We start from the raw sequence: 19,429 nt of genomic DNA on the forward strand, positions 1-19,429 counted from the left end.
GCGAAAAGCAGCCACTTGCTGGCGCGGGGCCGAGAGGCCCAAGGACTTGGCCGTAGCCCTGGAGTCCTTAAAGCGCTCGAGCGCGTGGTCTGCCTTGTCGCCAAAGAGGCGACGGCCATCGAACGGCATGTCCATGAGAGTATTCTGGACATCAGCCGAGAAGTTGGCGGACCTAAGCCAGGCGTGGCGTCGAATCGCCACCGTCGTAGCCATCGCTCTGCCCAGCGAGTCAGTGGTGTCCAGTCCGCACCTAATCGAATACTTCGCTGCGTCCCGACCCTCCACAAGGGCTTGGCCGAGTTTGGCCCGTACCTCCAACGGGCACTCTGGCAGCACTTCCGCCACCGTGTCCCATATAGAATGGGTGTAACGGCCCAAGAGGCATGCGGTGTTGGAAGACCGCAGTCCACAACTAAGGGACGAGAAGACTTTTTTGCCAAAGGCCTCGTACCTCTTGGATTCCCGATCAGGGGGTGCTGACGGGAAGGCGGTCTGGGAGTTAGAGGCCTGGATGACCAGACTCTCGGGGGTGGGGTGGGTGGACAGGAAACATGGGTCGCCCGGAGCCGGGCGGTGGCGTCTGGCCACGTTCCTATCTACAGGCGAACCTGTAGCGGGCCTGGACCAAGTGCCCAACAGAACGTCCGACAAGGCCTCATTAAACGGCAGCATTGGCTCCATGGAGCTTGACTGCGGCTTAAGGACCTCAGTGAGGAGATTAGTCCTCACGGCCGCGACGGGGAGCTCGAGGCCCAAGGCCTGAGCAGCCCTCATCAACACCACACTATATGTAGCGCCCTCCTCCGAAGCCACGGAAGGAGGAGAGACGAATCCAGTGTCTGGAGAGGTGTCCAGGCCACTGGCCTCCCCAAGGTCTCCTGTCCAGTCCATGTTAGACTGACATTCCCTTGTCAGAGGGTCCTCAGACCCCTCCCAATCCTCCACTTCCCCCATCTCCTGAGACTCAGGGTCGTAAGTGAATGAGGATGGGTCACAGGGATGGAAATCCCCGACCGGCGTCGAGATCGGCGCCGACAGGCTCCGTCCCGACGCCGGAACCCATACAGAAGAGGAATTGGGGACGGCGTCGGCCGGGACCGACGCCGGCGGGGACACCACACGGACCGACCCCGGGGGGGTCGTAAGGTCCACCGGGGACGCTCCATCGCCCGACGAGGGCCGAACGGCGCCCTGCGGCATCGGACCCGAAGGCACCGACGACGCCGGGACCGCCGAACCCTGCGGCGCCGAGCCCGAGGGCAGCGGCGGCGTCGGGATCGCAGAGCCCTGTGGCGCCGGCGTCGGAGACGTCGGCGGCGTCGAGGCCGAAGCACCCGACGGCGTCGGGGTTGAACCCGACCCACTAGGGCCCCCAGACGGGTTCACTGGGCCCGAAGGCGCCGTGGAACCCGTCGGGGAAGAAAGGGACCTCATGGCCATGAGGAAACGCTCTATCTCCCCCGGCGTCGCGTTCAGCCCAGGGACCGGGGGGTATGGAGCCGAACGCGGCGCCCGCGACTCCTGAGGAGCCGCGTGGGCGGTGTCACCCGAACCCCCGGCCGCATCGCGCGAGCGTCGGGGGGAGTCGGAAGAGCGATGACGTCTCTTCGACTTCTTATGCTTCTTACCTGACGACTTGGACCCGGAGGAGTGGCGCCGACTCCCGGAGCTGTGACGGCTCCGCCCCCGCGACCTGTCCCTCGACCTCCCGTGGGACCGGGACCGGGACCTCACTCGGCGCGGGGCCGACTGGCGGATCTCGAGTCGCCTGCGGGACCGCTCCCGCCTGGCCTTCCTCGAGAGGGCCCGACAGTCGGAGCAGGCCTCGTCGTCATGGTCGACGCCCAAACACGTCAGGCACAGTCGGTGCGGGTCCGTAACCGACATGAGTCGCTCGCAACCGCCGCAGTGCTTGAAGCCGGGCATCCCTAACGGCACCGTCGGAGTCGTGAAGACTTCGAAAGAGATCAAAAAGATCCAAAAAGTTAGTCAAAAAATGACCAGGGAACTGCTTTTTCCAGATCTGCGCTGGCTGGCGCGGAAAAAAGAAGAACTGACGTCAGCACGCGGAGGCGGCGTCTATATACTCCGACGACGTCATCACGGCGCCCACGACGCCGACGACGGACGCGGAGCCGCAGACGACGCCTACCGACGCGCAAGGGTACTGCTACGCAAAATTTTCCGGATCCAGTCTGACGCCTGGGGATATTCTAAGGTAAGGAATCTATCACTAACGTGTCTCTTTCAGATAAAAAAATACTTACGATTTGTGATGTTTTGCGCATCGAAAGGTTTGGAAACACGGTACCAAACGGGAGCGCCGAAGTTACATCCGAATCTGATGGCGGAAAAAAACAATCTAAGGGTGGAGTCGATGTCCGTACGCACTATTGTCGAAGGAAGGAGTCACTTATCTCGTGACTACAAAGACTTCTTCCAAGACAACAAACTGCAGTCATCCGAGCCCAACACCAGATGGCATCTATGTAAAAGTATGAATACTGCAGCTCATATGCCTCAAACCAATTTTTTCTCACTCTTCTGTCCGAATTCCATATTTCTACTGAGAGGGTGGATTCTAAAATGTGAGATTGGAAGCAGCATATGCCAGCACGGATTTTGCCTCAATGGACCAGTAGCACTGGAACTAGTGACTTGCAAAAATATCCAAGAGCCTCCTTTATAGACTGCTATGCTGCTTTATAAACTGCCAAAAGAGTATTATATCTCTGGAAAATGATAAAGCTACCTTTTTTTAGCTCTCACATCGCCCACAAACAGTTGGCCGTCCACCTGCAACTCTTGTGGAGTCAAGGGTAAACGACAATGCTGGTTTTGGTTCGAGACGGTGGAGTTCCTCTTCCTCTTTAGAGGGATGTGGAGGAGAGTAAAAGGCGGGCAGGCTAACAAATTGTCCCAGATGCAATGTTGTCACCGCCTTAGGTAGGAAAGAGGCCCAGGTGCAAAGCACCACCTTGTCCGGGAATACCATCAGTTAGGGAGACTTGGATGATAAAGCCTGCACGTCACTCACCGTCCGGGCAGATGTAATTGCCTCTAGAAAAGATGTTTTAGGGTAAGCAGCCGGAGGGGACAATTGTGCAGTGTCTCAAAGGGAGCACACAAGGTTAGTGAGAACCAGATTCAGATCCCACTGAGGCATGATGAAGGGCGAAGGATATGTACACGTCCTTTCTGAAAACTATGTACAATAGGGAACTTAAATAAAGATGGTTGGTCAGGCAGCCGCAGGAAAGCTAACATCGCAAAGAGATAAGCCTTGAGAGTGCCCAGGGCAAAGCCCTGCTGGGCAAGGGTAAGGATGGAAGAGAAGAATATCAGAAAGGAAGGCAGAAAGAGTCCATATACTTATCTGTACAATACTTTGCACATTTTTGCGAACAGCAGGCATATACCCTTTCGGGTGGAGAGTCACCTGGCCACCAGGATAACTTTACAGACTTCGGAAGGAAGGTCAAAAGGTATCAACTGTAACCGCTCACTCTCCATGCAAGGAGGCGGAGAGTTGACAGGTTTGGGTGGAGGGCCCTTCCCTGCTGTTGCGCCATAAGATCCTCTACAAGGGGCAGCCTGAGTGGAGGATCGTTGCTTATTTGAAGAAGCTCGGGATATTAAACCCTCCGTGCCCAATCCGTGTGGGCAGAAAAGCGTATGGGGGCCTGAGCTCCACTCACAACAAAAAGTGTCTCAGAGCAATAGTTGCCTTGGAAACTCTAATGTGCAATACTGCGGACATTGTACGTCGTTTTTGGAGGTGAACAGAACCAACCAAAAATCTCCCCACTGCTGAAAGAGTCCTTGTGCCACCGAAAGGAGACACCACGCGTGATCCCCTAGGCATCAATACCTGAATTTATCGACCCTGGAGTTCAGAAAACATGCCAGGTGTTGAACCACCAGGGTTATGCCATGCTGTTTCAGCCATGTACAGAGGCGCAGGGCCTCTTGACAACAAGTCCACGACCTAGCCCGCCTTGCTAGATGCAGTACCCCATGATCACTTGCACTAACTTCCCCTTGACAGAGGTAAGAAATGCTTTCATTGCTAGTCAGATCGCCCAGAGGTCCGACAGGTTGATGTGGAGTTTGGATTTCGCCTGAGACCAGAGTCCTCTGATGGCCACCCCATTCCAGGAGTAACACATTTATTACTACCGTCGGGTCTAGTTGGGGCAGGAAGAGGAGTCTGCCTTTGACCCAATCACATTTTGTAAGCCACCACTGCAGGTATTTTGCATTTCCCTTCAAGATCTGGAGCATGTAGAAGAGATTCCCCTGATGCTGCGCCCACTGGAACTTCAGGTCCCACTGCAGAGCCCGCATATGCCAACTGACATGATTTACCAACAGGATGCAGGAGGTCATGAGGCCCAGCAGCCTCAGAGTCATTTTGACCGAAATCCAGGATAGGGGCTGAAACCTCTGTATCATAACCTGAATATCTTGCTCTCACTGCTTGGGAGGATAAGCCAGAAACTGCACTGTATCCAGTACAGCCCCAATAAAAGGGATCGTCTAACAAGGAGTCAGGTGTGACCTCAGTACATTTATAGTAAACCCCAGTGAATGCTGGAGGTCTGCTGTAGTCAGGAGGTGGGAGACGAGAGCCTGGGCCAAGAATGCCTTCAACAGCCAGTCATCGAGGTAGAGGAAGACTGACACCCCTAGCCTACACAGATGTGCCGCAACCACTGCCATCACCCTGGTGAATACCCGAGGGGCACTAGTAAGGCCAAAGGGGAGCATGGCGAACTGAAAGTGCCTGCGGCCTACCTTGAATCGCAGGTCATGCTTGTGGGCTGGCAGGATGGGAATGTGAAAATACACATTCTGCAAGTCCAACACTACCAGCCAGTATCCTTATTCTAGGGCAGACAAGACCTGAGCCAAAGTGAGCATCTTGAATTTCTCTTTTTTGAGGAAGAGATTGCTACTTCGAAGGTCTAGAATAGGTCAAAGACCCTTGTTCTTTTTGGGTAGCAGTAAGCAGTGGGAATAACAACCAATGCCTACTTCTGATATTGAACCCTTTCTATAGCCCCCTTGGCCAGGAGAGCGGTTACTTCCTCTCCGAACAAGATCAGATGATCCTCCGTCAGCCATTCTTGAAATGGTAGTAAAAGGTAGGAGGATTAGAAAAGCAGAGAGTAACCCCTACAAATGATCTGCAAGACCCAATTGTGTGATATTATGGACTGCCAATAGAGGAGGTGATATTGGATTCTCCTTCCAACTGGGCAACCATGCCTTGCAGAACCAAACTAGGAGGACTTGGAGGTTGCAGCTGCCAGATGACTTCTGGCTACCATTCCCACAGGGTCAGAATGCACCATGTCCACGTCTTCGCACAACTGGGGAAGCCCGCACAGGATGGTGGACAGGATAATGATGACGGAGTGGCACATTTAGATACCTTCGAGAATCAGTTACACATTTTTTATATTGTGATTACATGTGCTTATATATAATTCTGTTTCTTTAGTGTGGTAAAGCATTTGTTCGTTGGCATAGTGACCATGTTCTGTAAAATCCATCGCAGTGTATTGAACACTGTACTGTATAGCAACTGGTGTTTAGGCTCATAAGACCACCTTAAGAGTGCATTATTACCCTTAGGCCTACAGTCCACGTTAATAGCAAGCAACATATTCATTTATTGTTGCTAAATGTCTAAGAATGTTACATGATACTTTGCCACCTCTTTAAATATTTGTATAAATAATAAAAGGAGATACATTTCTACTTCTGACTCGCACATTAAGTTGTTCTCTCATCATGTTTCTAGTTAGGTCTGATTGTATTAGTATCTGACTAATTTGTTGCCTAGTGCATTCGAAGTGTCAATTGACGTGGTGGCACATTCCTTCTGTAGCCACGAAAGGAAGACTATGGGTGAGGTGTCACTGAGAGGCCCAAGGTCTTGGCCATAGCCCGAGAATTCTTGAAGCACTCTAGTGCCGAGAATACCTTCTCTCCGAAGAGATGTGTCACACCGAAGGACAAGTGGAGTGGTGTGGCTCACTGGTGGAGTGGTGTGGCTCACTGGTTAGAGGCGGCAGACCCGTAAGCAGAGGACGGCCTGGGACCAGGGTTCGATTCCCGACGCGGCAGGGTCGTGGACCATGGTCAGCGGGCTCGATAATTCTCGCCTCGGTGCCTACTCCAGTCAGGGACCACACTCGGCAACTCTGGGCATTAGCTTGCCTCATCTTCACAACGGCCCCCCCAGACCGCCGGGGATGCTTGGTCGCACCTTAGAGATACCCATTAGGGACCATCTCTCAGGGTGAGCCAGGACGGGTTCCCCAGCGATCGAAGCGCGGAGATACTCCTCCGGGAGTCGATTTCTAGCGCTATATAAACCCACAATTAAATTAATTAAAAGTCCATGCGGTTGGCCTGGACATCCCCGAAAAGCCATGTGTTCTCAGCTAAGCGCGGCACCGTAAGGCCACAGTTGACAAAACCGTTCTGTCAAGCGAGTCAGTCGTATCTAGATCACACCTAATGGTGAACTTTACTGCATTTCTCCCATCTTTCACTGCTTGAGAGAGGATGGCCCGGGCCTCCTCTGGGACCTGAGGCAGCACTTGTGCAACCATTTCCGATAGAGTAAGGGAGCAACGGCTCAAAAGGCATATGTTGGTCACTGACTGCAATGCCAGGCTAGCGGAAGAAAACATCCTCTTCCGAAGAGCATCCAGCCTCTTGGATTCCCTATCCGGGGGAGCGGTAGGTAGCGCGCCATGGGAAGTCGAGGCTTGGATTACCAAGTTCTTAGGGATGGGGTGCTGGCTGACGAAACTAGGATCACCCGTGGCCTGGAGATGGCGGTCGGGAATTGTCCTGTTCACAGGAGCAACAGTGCTAGGCTTAGACCAAGTTCCTGAAAGTCTGTGCTTAATTAAAGGGCAATAGGCGTTCGGAGGAGGAAGCACCAGGATATAGCACCAGATTTAGCTTGACGGCCAGAGAGGGAAGTCTGAGGTGAAGAAACTCTGCAGCCCTCTATACCACCATTACATGAGAAGCTCCCTCCTCCGTAGCCATGGTAGAAGAAGAGAGCATACCAGTATCTGGAGAGGTGTTCAGTTCACTGGCCTCTCCTAGTCCCTCATACCAGTCCAAAGTCTCACCAGAGGTGTACAACTGGTGCACTAAAGGGGTCGTCCAACCCAAATACTTGGTGCATGGCCTTGTAAAACTCCTTTATTGAGACTGTGCAGAGTCGGACCTGGCAATGGCTCCACAGAACCATGTCTGGAACGTTGATGTTCTGCACTCATCTTGTCCGCTTTCGATGGACGTGGAGTAGTTAAAGTACGTCTAGACGACTTCTTCTTATGCCTCTTTGACAAGTGTCTCGAGCACTTCGAGTGCAACAAAAAGGACTTGGGGCTCCTGGAGTGGTCCCGCAACCTTCTTCTCGATCAGGAACGAGACCTCCTAGGAGTCGAACTAGATGGCATCGACTGCCAGGCGAAGAGCAGCTTCAGGAACTGCTCCCTCAATGCCTTTGACGCCATGGCCCGGAAGTCCAAACACTAATTCGAGCTGTGGTCACGCTCGAGACACTATAAACACATACAGTGTGGGTCAGTAACTAACATGGTGCGGTGACAGGCCCCAAATGCATTAAACACTACCATCCTAGATGACATTCTCGACGCACAAGAAAAAATATTTGATAAAATGCCCAAATAATTCTGTCAAAAACAGACAGGGGGGTAGCTCTTCTCCGGACCAGCACTAACTGGCGTGGAAAGTAGGGAACGGACGTCCTCACGCCTGGGTCGCACCTATATTGGTGACTGTGACGTCACTTCCAGCGTCAACGACGCCAAGGAGAACCAAACAAAGCCACCCAACAGAGCTCAGGGGTACTACTCACGCAAAAGTTTCTGGATCCAGTTTGACATCTGGGAAATCCAAAGGTAGGGAATCTACAGCTAGAAGTCTCTATCAAATGTATATTTTACAATTCTTCCAAAAGTCTTTGTAAACACTTGGAGTGAGGTGGGAGATCATCACGTCGTCCACATACAATAAATTCAGAGAGTACAAGACCCTAACTTGGGCAGAAAACATGGAATGAGGGTGACTGAACTTGTGGAGGGTGGTTATATTAAGTAAAGTCCCTTAAAAAATAAACTTCAGATAATACTCCATAGCACAGTATCCAAAGAAATGTTGCTGAAGAATGGCAAAGTAACATAACAAAGTAGACTAAACAACTGCTCTAGTATTGCACATAGGGAATGTTTGGCACTGCATTAAACAGTTAAATTTATCCATAGTATCATCTTTTGTACTGTCCTGGGATATACAATAGTTGGATGACATTATCTGAGCAAAGTGTTGACTTTTTTCAAGATGATAAGTATGGATACACTGGAAGCAATGTGGACACCAGATTGATCAGGATCATTTGTACAAGGCAAAAAATGCAATGAGTGTCTTACCTTCCCCTGTGCGACGAGTTCCCTTTGAGCTGCAGAGGCGGACTTCACTAGTGCACTTGTGGCGGCGGCAATGGCTTTCGCTGCCTCCAAGATCTGCTCTTCAAAGTCGAGACTCTCATCAGCTTGCTGCAACCAAGAGAGAACATAATCACGTGGAGTACATCAGACCCAACGATTACTGGGTGAAGGGGCAAATATACTGCTAAAAGGATCTCCCTACAACACTGTCGGGACAGAGCTCACCAAGTTCATCCATGGGAACTGGTCATATCAACACAACACTTGGAGAGAAGTTAGCATGAAACACGCTTCACTGTTACAAGAGAAAAGGAGGTTAATTGACATTTGCAATATTTTTTCTGATAAGCACAGAATGGTAACAGCAAATAAAGACACTTAAAGAACTGCTTCTTTAATAGAATACCATGATATCAACAGGGAAACGGGATATACAGAATGGGTTCAAGACCCCGTTGGCTTTCCAGTTTATAAATGTTAAAAACATTAACTGGCTTACTGCCTGGAAAAGTATTTCAATAAAAACTAACTTTTCCTAAATCGAAAGCAAAAACCTCAGGCTTGTGAGACAGGACGTTGAGCTTATAAAGTGCCAGCAGTAAGCAGAAGAACACTTCCTCTGGACCTTTCAGCAATCATGACATGTTGGTTGGCATTCTTTACTAGCACTAAGGGGATACAGGGGTAAAATCTGCATTACTATGTACTGGGCTCGGAAACGATCAAATATCACAATAACTGCAAAATCATCCCAAACAAACATATAGTGTAACAAAAACAGAATGCAAGTTACAAAGATCCACTTATAATATCATATTATTCTGTCCACCTTGTATAGGGAATGATAAAAACCTAATTGATGCATAAACAAACATGGTGAGGATGTTTTGCTTCACTTGGAAACAGCAGGTTCTTGGTTTGGACTGCTCTTAACAGATTCTCTTTCAACTGACCTAGGTCTCATCATCTTCTGAGCTCACAAGAGAAGGATGGAGCACACAAGTTTACCAGGGGGCATCCTGCTTCTGGACTGCACACAGCAGCTGAGATCTGGCACCCAGCAGAGATGCTCTACCGAGGGTGTTTCCTCCCTCAAAAAGAGCTACTGTTAGGGTGACCAGGTATCCCGGATTTGCACAGACAGTCCCCGGTTTTCACTAGCTGTTCAGGCAGATTTTGGCAGTTTTGGCTCATGTCCTCGTTTTCAGTGGAGGGTCGAATGAAACCAGTGAGAGGCACTTATTAGGTGTTCTAAAGTTGTGCTAGTTAGCAGCGGTTACAAGAAAGAAATTGAATTTATATGTAAGATGCTGGTTTTAGAAATTACATTTTATTTATTTTCTTAGTGCTTCTTCTGTGTTCCTATGCTGATAAGAGTTGTCATTCTGCGCAGCACTGTTGACGTAAAATTGTAGTAATACTACTTTTTTTGCAATATGTCCCGGTTTCTGGTTCTCAAGATCTGGTCACCCTACCTACTGGTTGTCTCTAACGAAAGGAATCAAAATCAAATCAGCGGTATAAATCAGCCGACCACACTCAATCTTTCAAAGCAGCACAGAGCCTTCTTCAGGCACAAGGCATCAGACTGCTGTTCAGGCATTGGTCATCCTTGGCCTCCTTCTTTTTAGTTCTCGCATAGGCAGCGCATGCGCTGCCTCTCCGAGGCATCAAGTGATCAGTATTAGTGGTGAAACTCCACCCATTGCATTTCTATTTGTTTTGTGGCTTACCATTGGTTAAATCTGGCATTGCTCTTCTTATCTCGCTCATTGGTTGGCTGGTGGTCGGATAGCTCACTTCCATTTTTCAGAAAGCAGCACTGAGCAACTATTGTTTAGTTCCGCTGCTGGGCTGTTATCTTGGGACTACTTCCTTGTTATTAATTGCTGTTCGCCGTCGCATTATCATCCTTTACCCACCCGTGCATGCCTCCTGGAACAACGATCTGCCTCACCCGGTCTGCAGCTAGTCAGCTGCAGCGGACATCCCGGTCCCTCTCATCATTACCCACACAGAGTTGCATGTCTGCGTGTGCAGTCGCAGTGCAGCGACCACCGATGACTAGTTTTAATTTCTTAAGCATTGCACGATGCTGAGCCTCTGGCCAAGAATCAAACCCAGTTCCCCAGTTTGCACATTCTGAAGCTATAGACGTTAGGCCACATACACACTGATGCTTGAAATTCTTTTCAGATGTAAATCTTTCTACAATTGGAGAAAATTGGCAAAAGAAACGATCGTTCCTCCAAAAGTTTCCTAATAGAGCAATAGAGAGAAAGAAACTGACGTCAATTCACTTTGTTCCAGTACATCAAGGGTTAAATAGTTGGAGGAGTTTGTGGCCGAGGCAGCGTTTGTCTCTAGGCAACTATTTGACAAATCAGGTCTTCTTGAGGAGTACAAAACATGTCAAGTGCATACGTATTCACCCAGATAGGGAACAAAACGATTTATCGCGCACGCCTGTGTGGTCAAGCTTTTAAGTTAGGAATTTCTTTCAACCTTTATAGTTGAAAGCAGGATTTTACAGTCTTTGCACTATTGGTCATCCGGTAATATTAATCCGTAGTGAATTACGAAGGCAATTGGGGACGAGGAAGCCCCTTTGAATAATGTAACAAAGTGTTTGTCACATAAAACACAAACACCTTGGCACTGCCCTCTTAATCATTTATTAGTACGTTGAGTATATCTAGTGACATCTGTTATAAGGCATGTGGAGGTGTCCTTTGTAGACTCACATCTGTTTGTCACAGCTCGATAATTCCAAGATATCCTTTATTTTGCAGGTTCTTATTTTAAACAATAGAGACCCCTCAGTTACACAGCTTTCACAGCAAGTGAAGTCTATGGAGGATAAACTTTTTCAAATTAAATATCTTACAGGCTCCGAGCATGAGAACGCACACCTTACATTTGGTCGCCAGTCTAGCATGTTCAATCGGAACAATCGCCACCCTGAAAGCTGCATCTTTAGCTGTCAGAGCTACATACCACACAGCTCTTCCTCCCAAGGAGCTACCTTCAGTGTACACAGAGGGGGAGCAGGGGCAAGAGCGCTTTGGGGATAGTTTTTAGAGGATGGAAGAGTTGCTGCTGTGGGGCACCGAGGGTGTGCCGGTGGTGGTCGGGGAGTATCTCAATGGGGCACTGGGCTGCCGTTCTTGCATCCTGCTGGCCAGCTACTTCTTCACAGCTGGGGCTGTGGTCTTGGGAGTCTCCAGCAACAAGGACGCGCTGCTGGGGGCGCATCATGGTGGGGCTCTGCATCGGTGAGTGTGCGCACCATGGTAGTAGCGCTTCTCTGTCTAGCGCCTATGTGACTTAATAAAAACTCATGCGCCTCTTTAGTGCAACTGCAATATCAAGCGCCTGCTTTCCATTTCATATATGTGCTACTTCTTGAAACATTCAATCCTCTGATGCTGCAGTTTTCAGTGCTTCAGAAAAGGGGGTGGTGATGAACAGAGTGTCTGAATTAAGCAGACCACTCTTACCCAGTCCAAAGATCAGGGCTTGATCCATCACCGTTATTTATCTCACTGCACCATCCCAGCTCAGAACCTGGCTATATGCAAATTAGTCTGACCCTGGCCCAGTGCATCATGGGAACAGGGCAGACCAAACTACCAAGCCAATTCTTATACTGGGAAGGAAACAAGCTACCGGGGACCGGTTTCTGGAATTTCAGGCCGTCTTCGGCCCGGCTTGCTTGAATCCTGATGGTGCAATGAGCAAGGGACTCACATCTGAGTATACCCTTCCACGCTTATGGTGGACAAAAATGATTCAGAAAAGGGGGTGGTGATGAACAGAGTGTCTGAATTAAGCAGACCACTCTTAACCATTCCAAAGATCAGGGCTTGATCCATCACCGTTTTTTAGCTCACTGCACCATCCCAGCTCAGAACTTGGCTATATGCAAATTAGTCTGACCCTGGCCCAGTGCATCATGGGAACAGGGCAGACCAAACTACCAAGCCAATTCTTATACTGGGAAGGAAACAAGCTACCGGGGACCGGTTTCTGGCATTTCAGGCCGTCTTCGGCCCGGCTTGCTTGAATCCTGATGGTGCAATGAGCAAGGGACTCACATCTGAGTATACCCTTCCACGCTTATGGTGGACAAAAATGATTCAGAAAAGGGGGTGGTGATGAACAGAGTGTCTGAATTAAGCAGACCACTCTTAACCATTCCAAAGATCAGGGCTTGATCCATCACCGTTTTTTAGCTCACTGCACCATCCCAGCTCAGAACTTGGCTATATGCAAATTAGTCTGACCCTGGCCCAGTGCATCATGGGAACAGGGCAGACCAAACTACCAAGCCAATTCTTATACTGGGAAGGAAACAAGCTACCGGGGACCGGTTTCTGGAATTTCAGGCCGTCTTCGGCCCGGCTTGCTTGAATCCTGATGGTGCAATGAGCAAGGGACTCACATCTGAGTATACCCTTCCACGCTTATGGTGGACAAAAATGATTCAGAAAAGGGGGTGGTGATGAACAGAGTGTCTGAATTAAGCAGACCACTCTTAACCATTCCAAAGATCAGGGCTTGATCCATCACCGTTTTTTAGCTCACTGCACCATCCCAGCTCAGAACTTGGCTATATGCAAATTAGTCTGACCCTGGCCCAGTGCATCATGGGAACAGGGCAGACCAAACTACCAAGCCAATTCTTATACTGGGAAGGAAACAAGCTACCGGGGACCGGTTTCTGGCATTTCAGGCCGTCTTCGGCCCGGCTTGCTTGAATCCTGATGGTGCAATGAGCAAGGGACTCACATCTGAGTATACCCTTCCACGCTTATGGTGGACAAAAATGATTCAGAAAAGGGGGTGGTGATGAACAGAGTGTCTGAATTAAGCAGACCACTCTTACCCAGTCCAAAGATCAGGGCTTGATCCATCATCGTTTTTTAGCTCACTGCACCATCCCAGCTCAGAACTTGGCTATATGCAAATTAGTCTGACCCTGGCCCAGTGCATCATGTGAACAGGGCAGACTAAACTACCAAGCCAATTCTTATACTGGGAAGGAAACAAGCTACCGGGGACCGGTTTCTGGCATTTCAGCCGTCTTCGGCCCGGCTTGCTTGAATCCTGATGGTGCAATGAGCAAGGGACTCACATCTGAGTATACCCTTCCACGCTTATGGTGGACAAAAATGATTCAGAAAAGGGGGTGGTGATGAACAGAGTGTCTGAATCAAGCAGACCACTCTTACCCAGTCCAAAGATCAGGGCTTGATCCATCACCGTTTTTTAGCTCACTGCACCATCCCAGCTCAGAACTTGGCTATATGCAAATTAGTCTGACCCTGGCCCAGTGCATCATGGGAACAGGGCAGACCAAACTACCAAGCCAATTCTTTTACTGGGAAGGAAACAAGCTACCGGGGACCGGTTTCTGGCATTTCAGCCGTCTTCGGCCCGGCTTGCTTGAATCCTGATGGTGCAATGAGCAAGGGACTCACATCTGAGTATACCCTTCCACGCTTATGGTGGACAAAAATGATTCAGAAAAGGGGGTGGTGATGAACAGAGTGTCTGAATTAAGCAGACCACTCTTACCCAGTCCAAAGATCAGGGCTTGATCCATCACCGTTTTTTAGCTCACTGCACCATCCCAGCTCAGAACTTGGCTATATGCAAATTAGTCTGACCCTGGCCCAGTGCATCATGGGAACAGGGCAGACCAAACTACCAAGCCAATTCTTATACTGGGAAGGAAACAAGCTACCGGGGACCGGTTTCTGGCATTTCAGCCGTCTTCGGCCCGGCTTGCTTGAATCCTGATGGTGCAATGAGCAAGGGACTCACATCTGAGTATACCCTTCCACGCTTATGGTGGACAAAAATGATTCAGAAAAGGGGGTGGTGATGAACAGAGTGTCTGAATTAAGCAGACCACTCTTACCCAGTCCAAAGATCAGGGCTTGATCCATCACCGTTTTTTAGCTCACTGCACCATCCCAGCTCAGAACTTGGCTATATGCAAATTAGTCTGACCCTGGCCCAGTGCATCATGGGAACAGGGCAGACCAAACTACCAAGCCAATTCTTATACTGGGAAGGAAACAAGCTACCGGGGACCGGTTTCTGGCATTTCAGCCGTCTTCGGCCCGGCTTGCTTGAATCCTGATGGTGCAATGAGCAAGGGACTCACATCTGAGTATACCCTTCCACGCTTATGGTGGACAAAAATGATTCAGAAAAGGGGGTGGTGATGAACAGAGTGTCTGAATTAAGCAGACCACTCTTACCCAGTCCAAAGATCAGGGCTTGATCCATCACCGTTTTTTAGCTCACTGCACCATCCCAGCTCAGAACTTGGCTATATGCAAATTAGTCTGACCCTGGCCCAGTGCATCATGGGAACAGGGCAGACCAAACTACCAAGCCAATTCTTATACTGGGAAGGAAACAAGCTACTGGGGACCGGTTTCTGGCATTTCAGCCGTCTTCGGCCCGTCTTGCTTGAATCCTGATGGTGCAATGAGCAAGGGACTCACATCTGAGTATACCCTTCCACACTTATGGTGGACAAAAATGATTCAGAAAAGGGGGTGGTGATGAACAGAGTGTCTGAATTAAGCAGACCACTCTTACCCAGTCCAAAGATCAGGGCTTGATCCATCACCGTTTTTTAGCTCACTGCACCATCCCAGCTCAGAACTTGGCTATATGCAAATTAGTCTGACCCTGGCCCAGTGCATCATGGGAACAGGGCAGACCAAACTACCAAGCCAATTCTTATACTGGGAAGGAAACAAGCTACTGGGGACCGGTTTCTGGCATTTCAGCCGTCTTCGGCCCGGCTTGCTTGAATCCTGATGGTGCAATGAGCAAGGGACTCACATCTGAGTATCTGGGCCAGGGACAGACTGATTTGCATATAGCCAGGTTCTGAGCTGGGATGGTGCAGTGAGATAAATAACGGTGATGGATCAAGCCCTGATCTTTGGACTGGGTAAGAGTGGTCTGCTTAATTCAGACACTCTGTTCATCACCACGCCCTTTTCTGAATCGTTTTTTGCCACTATAGGTGTGGCAGGGTATACTCAGACATGAGTCCCTTTCTCACTGCACCATCAGGATTCAAGCAAGCCGGGCCGAAGACGGCTGAAATGCCAGAAACCGGTCCCCGGTAGCTTGTCTCCTTTCTGGTGAAGAATTGGCTTGGTAGTTTAGTCTGCCCTGTTCCCATGATGCACTGGGCCAGGGACAGACTGATTTGCATATAGCCAGGTTCTGAGCTGGGATGGTGCAGTGAGATAAATAACGGTGATGGATCAAGCCCTGATCTTTGGACTGGGTAAGAGTGGTCTGCTTAATTCAGACACTCTGTTCATCACCACGCCCTTTTCTGAATCGCAGTTTTCAGTGCAGCATCTATACTGAAAGTCCTGCGCTCTCTGTAGTTGGTAAGGCTTTTCAGATGTAGTGCTTCTCTGTAGCACATTTTACTTCAGTGTCCCAATATAGGGCAGCCGGACCTGCAACGTAGAGCTACTGGTTTACAAAATATCTTCCACCTCGCTCTAGCGCATTTGCTGTATAATGTTTCTAAAACCTTTGTACTTTGCAGTAGCGTTCCTGCAATGTAGCGCCTCTACCTACATATTTTGGGATAGCTCTGATGCCCTGTCGGTATAGTACGTCTGTATAACAAACGCCACCATCTCACCCTGTTACTGTCAGATCTGCACTATAACACATCTGGTTCACCGTGGTTACTCCATGTCTATGACTCTTAGAATGCATGTGTTCAGAGCATGTTCATGCGCCGTGAAGGCAGCTACAGTGTACATTTTTGTCTGAAAGGAACTTATGTTAACAGGCCTAGTGCACAAGCAATGAGTAAAGCCCAGGAGAGGATTCAGAACAAGGCGTTTTGGTGACCATGTCCCGAATGCCTAAGGACGCCAAGAGCAGAGGGAGCCGGCTCATTGCACTGCCTACTTTGTTGGCGGCAAAAAACACTCTGCCATACTGTTTACTTGAGGTCGCACAGGGATGATCATATTGTACATATTTAGCAGTAATCTCATAAATAAATTGCCACCATAGACTTAACGAGTTTATCATCACACCGGCAACAAACATTTGCAATTCATCTCACATTTACATGAGCTTAAGCTATTGGCATTGTAAATGACAATGTCTTATTTATGTTTTAAAAACCAAAACATAAATAAAAGGCATTCTCATTTACAATGCCAATAGCTGAAACTCGCTTAAATGCAGTGGTGTCACTAGGGGGTGCGGACCGCACGGGGTCACACCATCACATGGGGGTGACACCGTGACCAAAATGCAAAATATTACTGTCTACTCTGGAGTCCAGTGGCGGCGACCACCCCCCATTTGATATCCCTATTCGACTGCCCTGCCATGGTGCTCCATAGACACCACAGGAAGCCGCGACTGCTCCAATTGCTGCAAGGTCATCCGCACTATGCCCCAAAGGTCACCTATCCCATCGATGCTCCCCTCCCTAAGTCCTCTTCCCCGGTGTCGCTCTCACGGATCCGACCCCCACCTGTCAGTGGCCTTTCCACCACAAGGCATAGCCCCTTACTGCAGACTCGCCTGTAGATTATTGCCTGTTAATTACTTAGGTGCTGGGGGGGGAGGTCAGGCCCCACTGAGTCTGCCTGCAATCCACAACAGGGAGTCGTTGTATTTCTCTTCCTGAGGCCTATATGTAGGCCATCTGGCAACATCCTTCTCGTTCCCACAAGGTCTGTCAGGACAGGCAGTGGTCTGCGTCTCTCAGCGCTCCAGTGGGCTCCGTATTGTTCTCTTCACCGAGACGCACCCGGGGACTAACCCCTCACTCCCCCCCCCCCCCCCCTGCCCAGCACAAGTTGCCTGCGGGCCCAGCTCCACAGCTCTGTACTCTACTGAGACACTATTTCCTCTCTCTCAGGGCCGGCCACATATCACTTTGGCCACTATGTTTTGCTTGTTTGCCTCTGCTCTTCCCCATTGTGGTGTTGCGATCTAGTGTTCTGCGCCCACGTGACCTGCGCCCTGCCTCAAGGTATCGCGAGAGGCGGTGCAGTACGTGGGGGCAGAGAAGAGTATATGGTGTTGCCTCCCCTCTGTCAATAAAGAAACCTGCTACACCCATCGCCACCCACTTCACCAGGGGTTTTCTACCAGGCAAGGATGCTCAGAGTATGCCACCCACTTATTTCTCTGCTCCGTCATGGAGATGACCCGCCTGTCTTCCTCCTGTGGTACGGGGCTCACCAGCTCCTTCGTTCCACCTTTATGGTGCCTAGTTGACCCCCCCACAGGTGATCAGGCCCGCCGCACTACCCAGCACTAACACACCAGCATGCCACCAACTATTTTCTGCAGGACTAGGTGCGGGCCTACACTCCACATCGTCCTGCGGACTCGCCACACCAGCCTTCACCTCCCACATCTTGGTTGTTCTGTCAAGGGGGGTCACACTCAGCCCCTTGGACTCTTCTACTGCCCGAGGGCTCCCGCACATTCACCGATGTCGCCAGCCTCAGTGCTCTGCCATATGTTGGGTCCAGGGCGCGCGGCCGCACAGTTCCACGCCCAATGCCGTTTAGCCGCTAGGAGGCAATCCAGTTCATGCCTCAGGCGTCCGCCAAGCCTCCATCATGTATTTTGCAGCGCGATGTCTGCCAGAAAGGACGGATTACATCTGAATTGGCTGTCCAGCCCTCAGAGCCTCAGATGAATACTTCTCCTCGAGGAGGTACAACCTTCCATCATGGATTCATGGGGTAAGTCGTGACACCATGAGTTACCCGCACTGGGTGACACCAACCCTAGTGACGCCACTGCTTAAATGCGAGACCGATTGCATTGCAAATGCTTTTTCATGTTCACACTTCACAGGCATTAATTACTATCTGGAGCCTAGCCGTAGAGATGGACTTCTTAATGCATTTTCTGAAACCTTGAAATGTTTTTTTCTTTTCTTTGTTTACAATACCCCTACCTGTGAGCAAGAATACAATGGTAGTTGTATCGGGGCTACTGATTCGCGAGCAGCGCTCGTGACCGGAGGTTAGCTGCAAATCTGTTGCAACCTCCACTCCAGGCATTCTGAGAACTCTGCACTGTTTTTTTTTTTTTTTAAAGGAAAATTCTTCTAAGTCGCACTGGTGGGCTGAGGCGCGTAAGGACGGATTCGTGTGTTTCTTGAACTGGCGTTCAGATTTGCTTGAAAAGAGAGAAAGGACCCATTTTATTTTAGGTCAAAGAAAGTGCACTGTTTATAACTAAATGATTCATCTTTTCTGCTTAAAGATCCACATTTCATAGTACAAACTTCCATCCAGTGCGGCGTAAAACACAACCCACCCGACCTCCCTCCCCCCCACCCACTCTCATCCCCGCCGCAGTATGCGAGTAGAGGACCACGAGCGACTCCCATATCTCACAGGTGTTCACTGGCTGTGGCCTGAACGGGGACTCCCTGAGGCTTTCAGGACCCCCTTCAAGAGTGGTGGTGGGGGTATCCCCTGCACTGAATGAATGAATGAATGTTGGATTTATAGAGTGTGTGGTTACCCTGGAGAGTCCCAGCGCTGTACCACTGGGGAACCCGTCCTGGCATTCCCTGTGAGATGGTCCTTTTACTGGGCATCCCCAAGGTGCAGCCGGGCATCCCCGGCGGTGATGGGGCCGGAGTGGAGACTAAGCAAGCTATTGCCCAGAGTTGCAGCGTGGGACCCCATGGTTAGAGTGGCACCGAGGCGAGATTTATCGGGCCCGCTGACATTGGTCCTGCACCCGGCCGCGTCGGGAATTGAACCCCGGACCGACCCCTACCTCTGGGTCTGCCGACTCTAACCGTTGAGCCACACTTCTCCTGCAGGGGTGCGTGTTCTTTACGCCCCTGCCTCTACCTGGCTCACTGACAG

General features: G+C 50.1%; 1 protein-coding gene across 4 annotated transcripts in view; it reads right to left on the reverse strand.

Moving 5' to 3' along the window:
* TLN2 (talin 2) overlaps nt 1-19,429 on the reverse strand; it is a 598,939-nt gene that overhangs the window by 28,385 nt on the left and 551,125 nt on the right. For all 4 annotated transcript variants that reach the window (XM_086959469.1, XM_086959467.1, XM_086959468.1 and 1 more), the window contains one exon: nt 8,487-8,612. In XM_086959469.1, coding sequence (XP_086815595.1) covers nt 8,487-8,612 — 126 coding nt within the window. The remainder of the gene's footprint in view (nt 1-8,486; nt 8,613-19,429) is intronic.

This window comes from Lissotriton vulgaris, chromosome 2_2 (assembly GCF_964263255.1).
Source record: "Lissotriton vulgaris chromosome 2_2, aLisVul1.2, whole genome shotgun sequence".
In the NCBI taxonomy this organism is placed as follows: Eukaryota; Metazoa; Chordata; class Amphibia; order Caudata; family Salamandridae; genus Lissotriton; species Lissotriton vulgaris.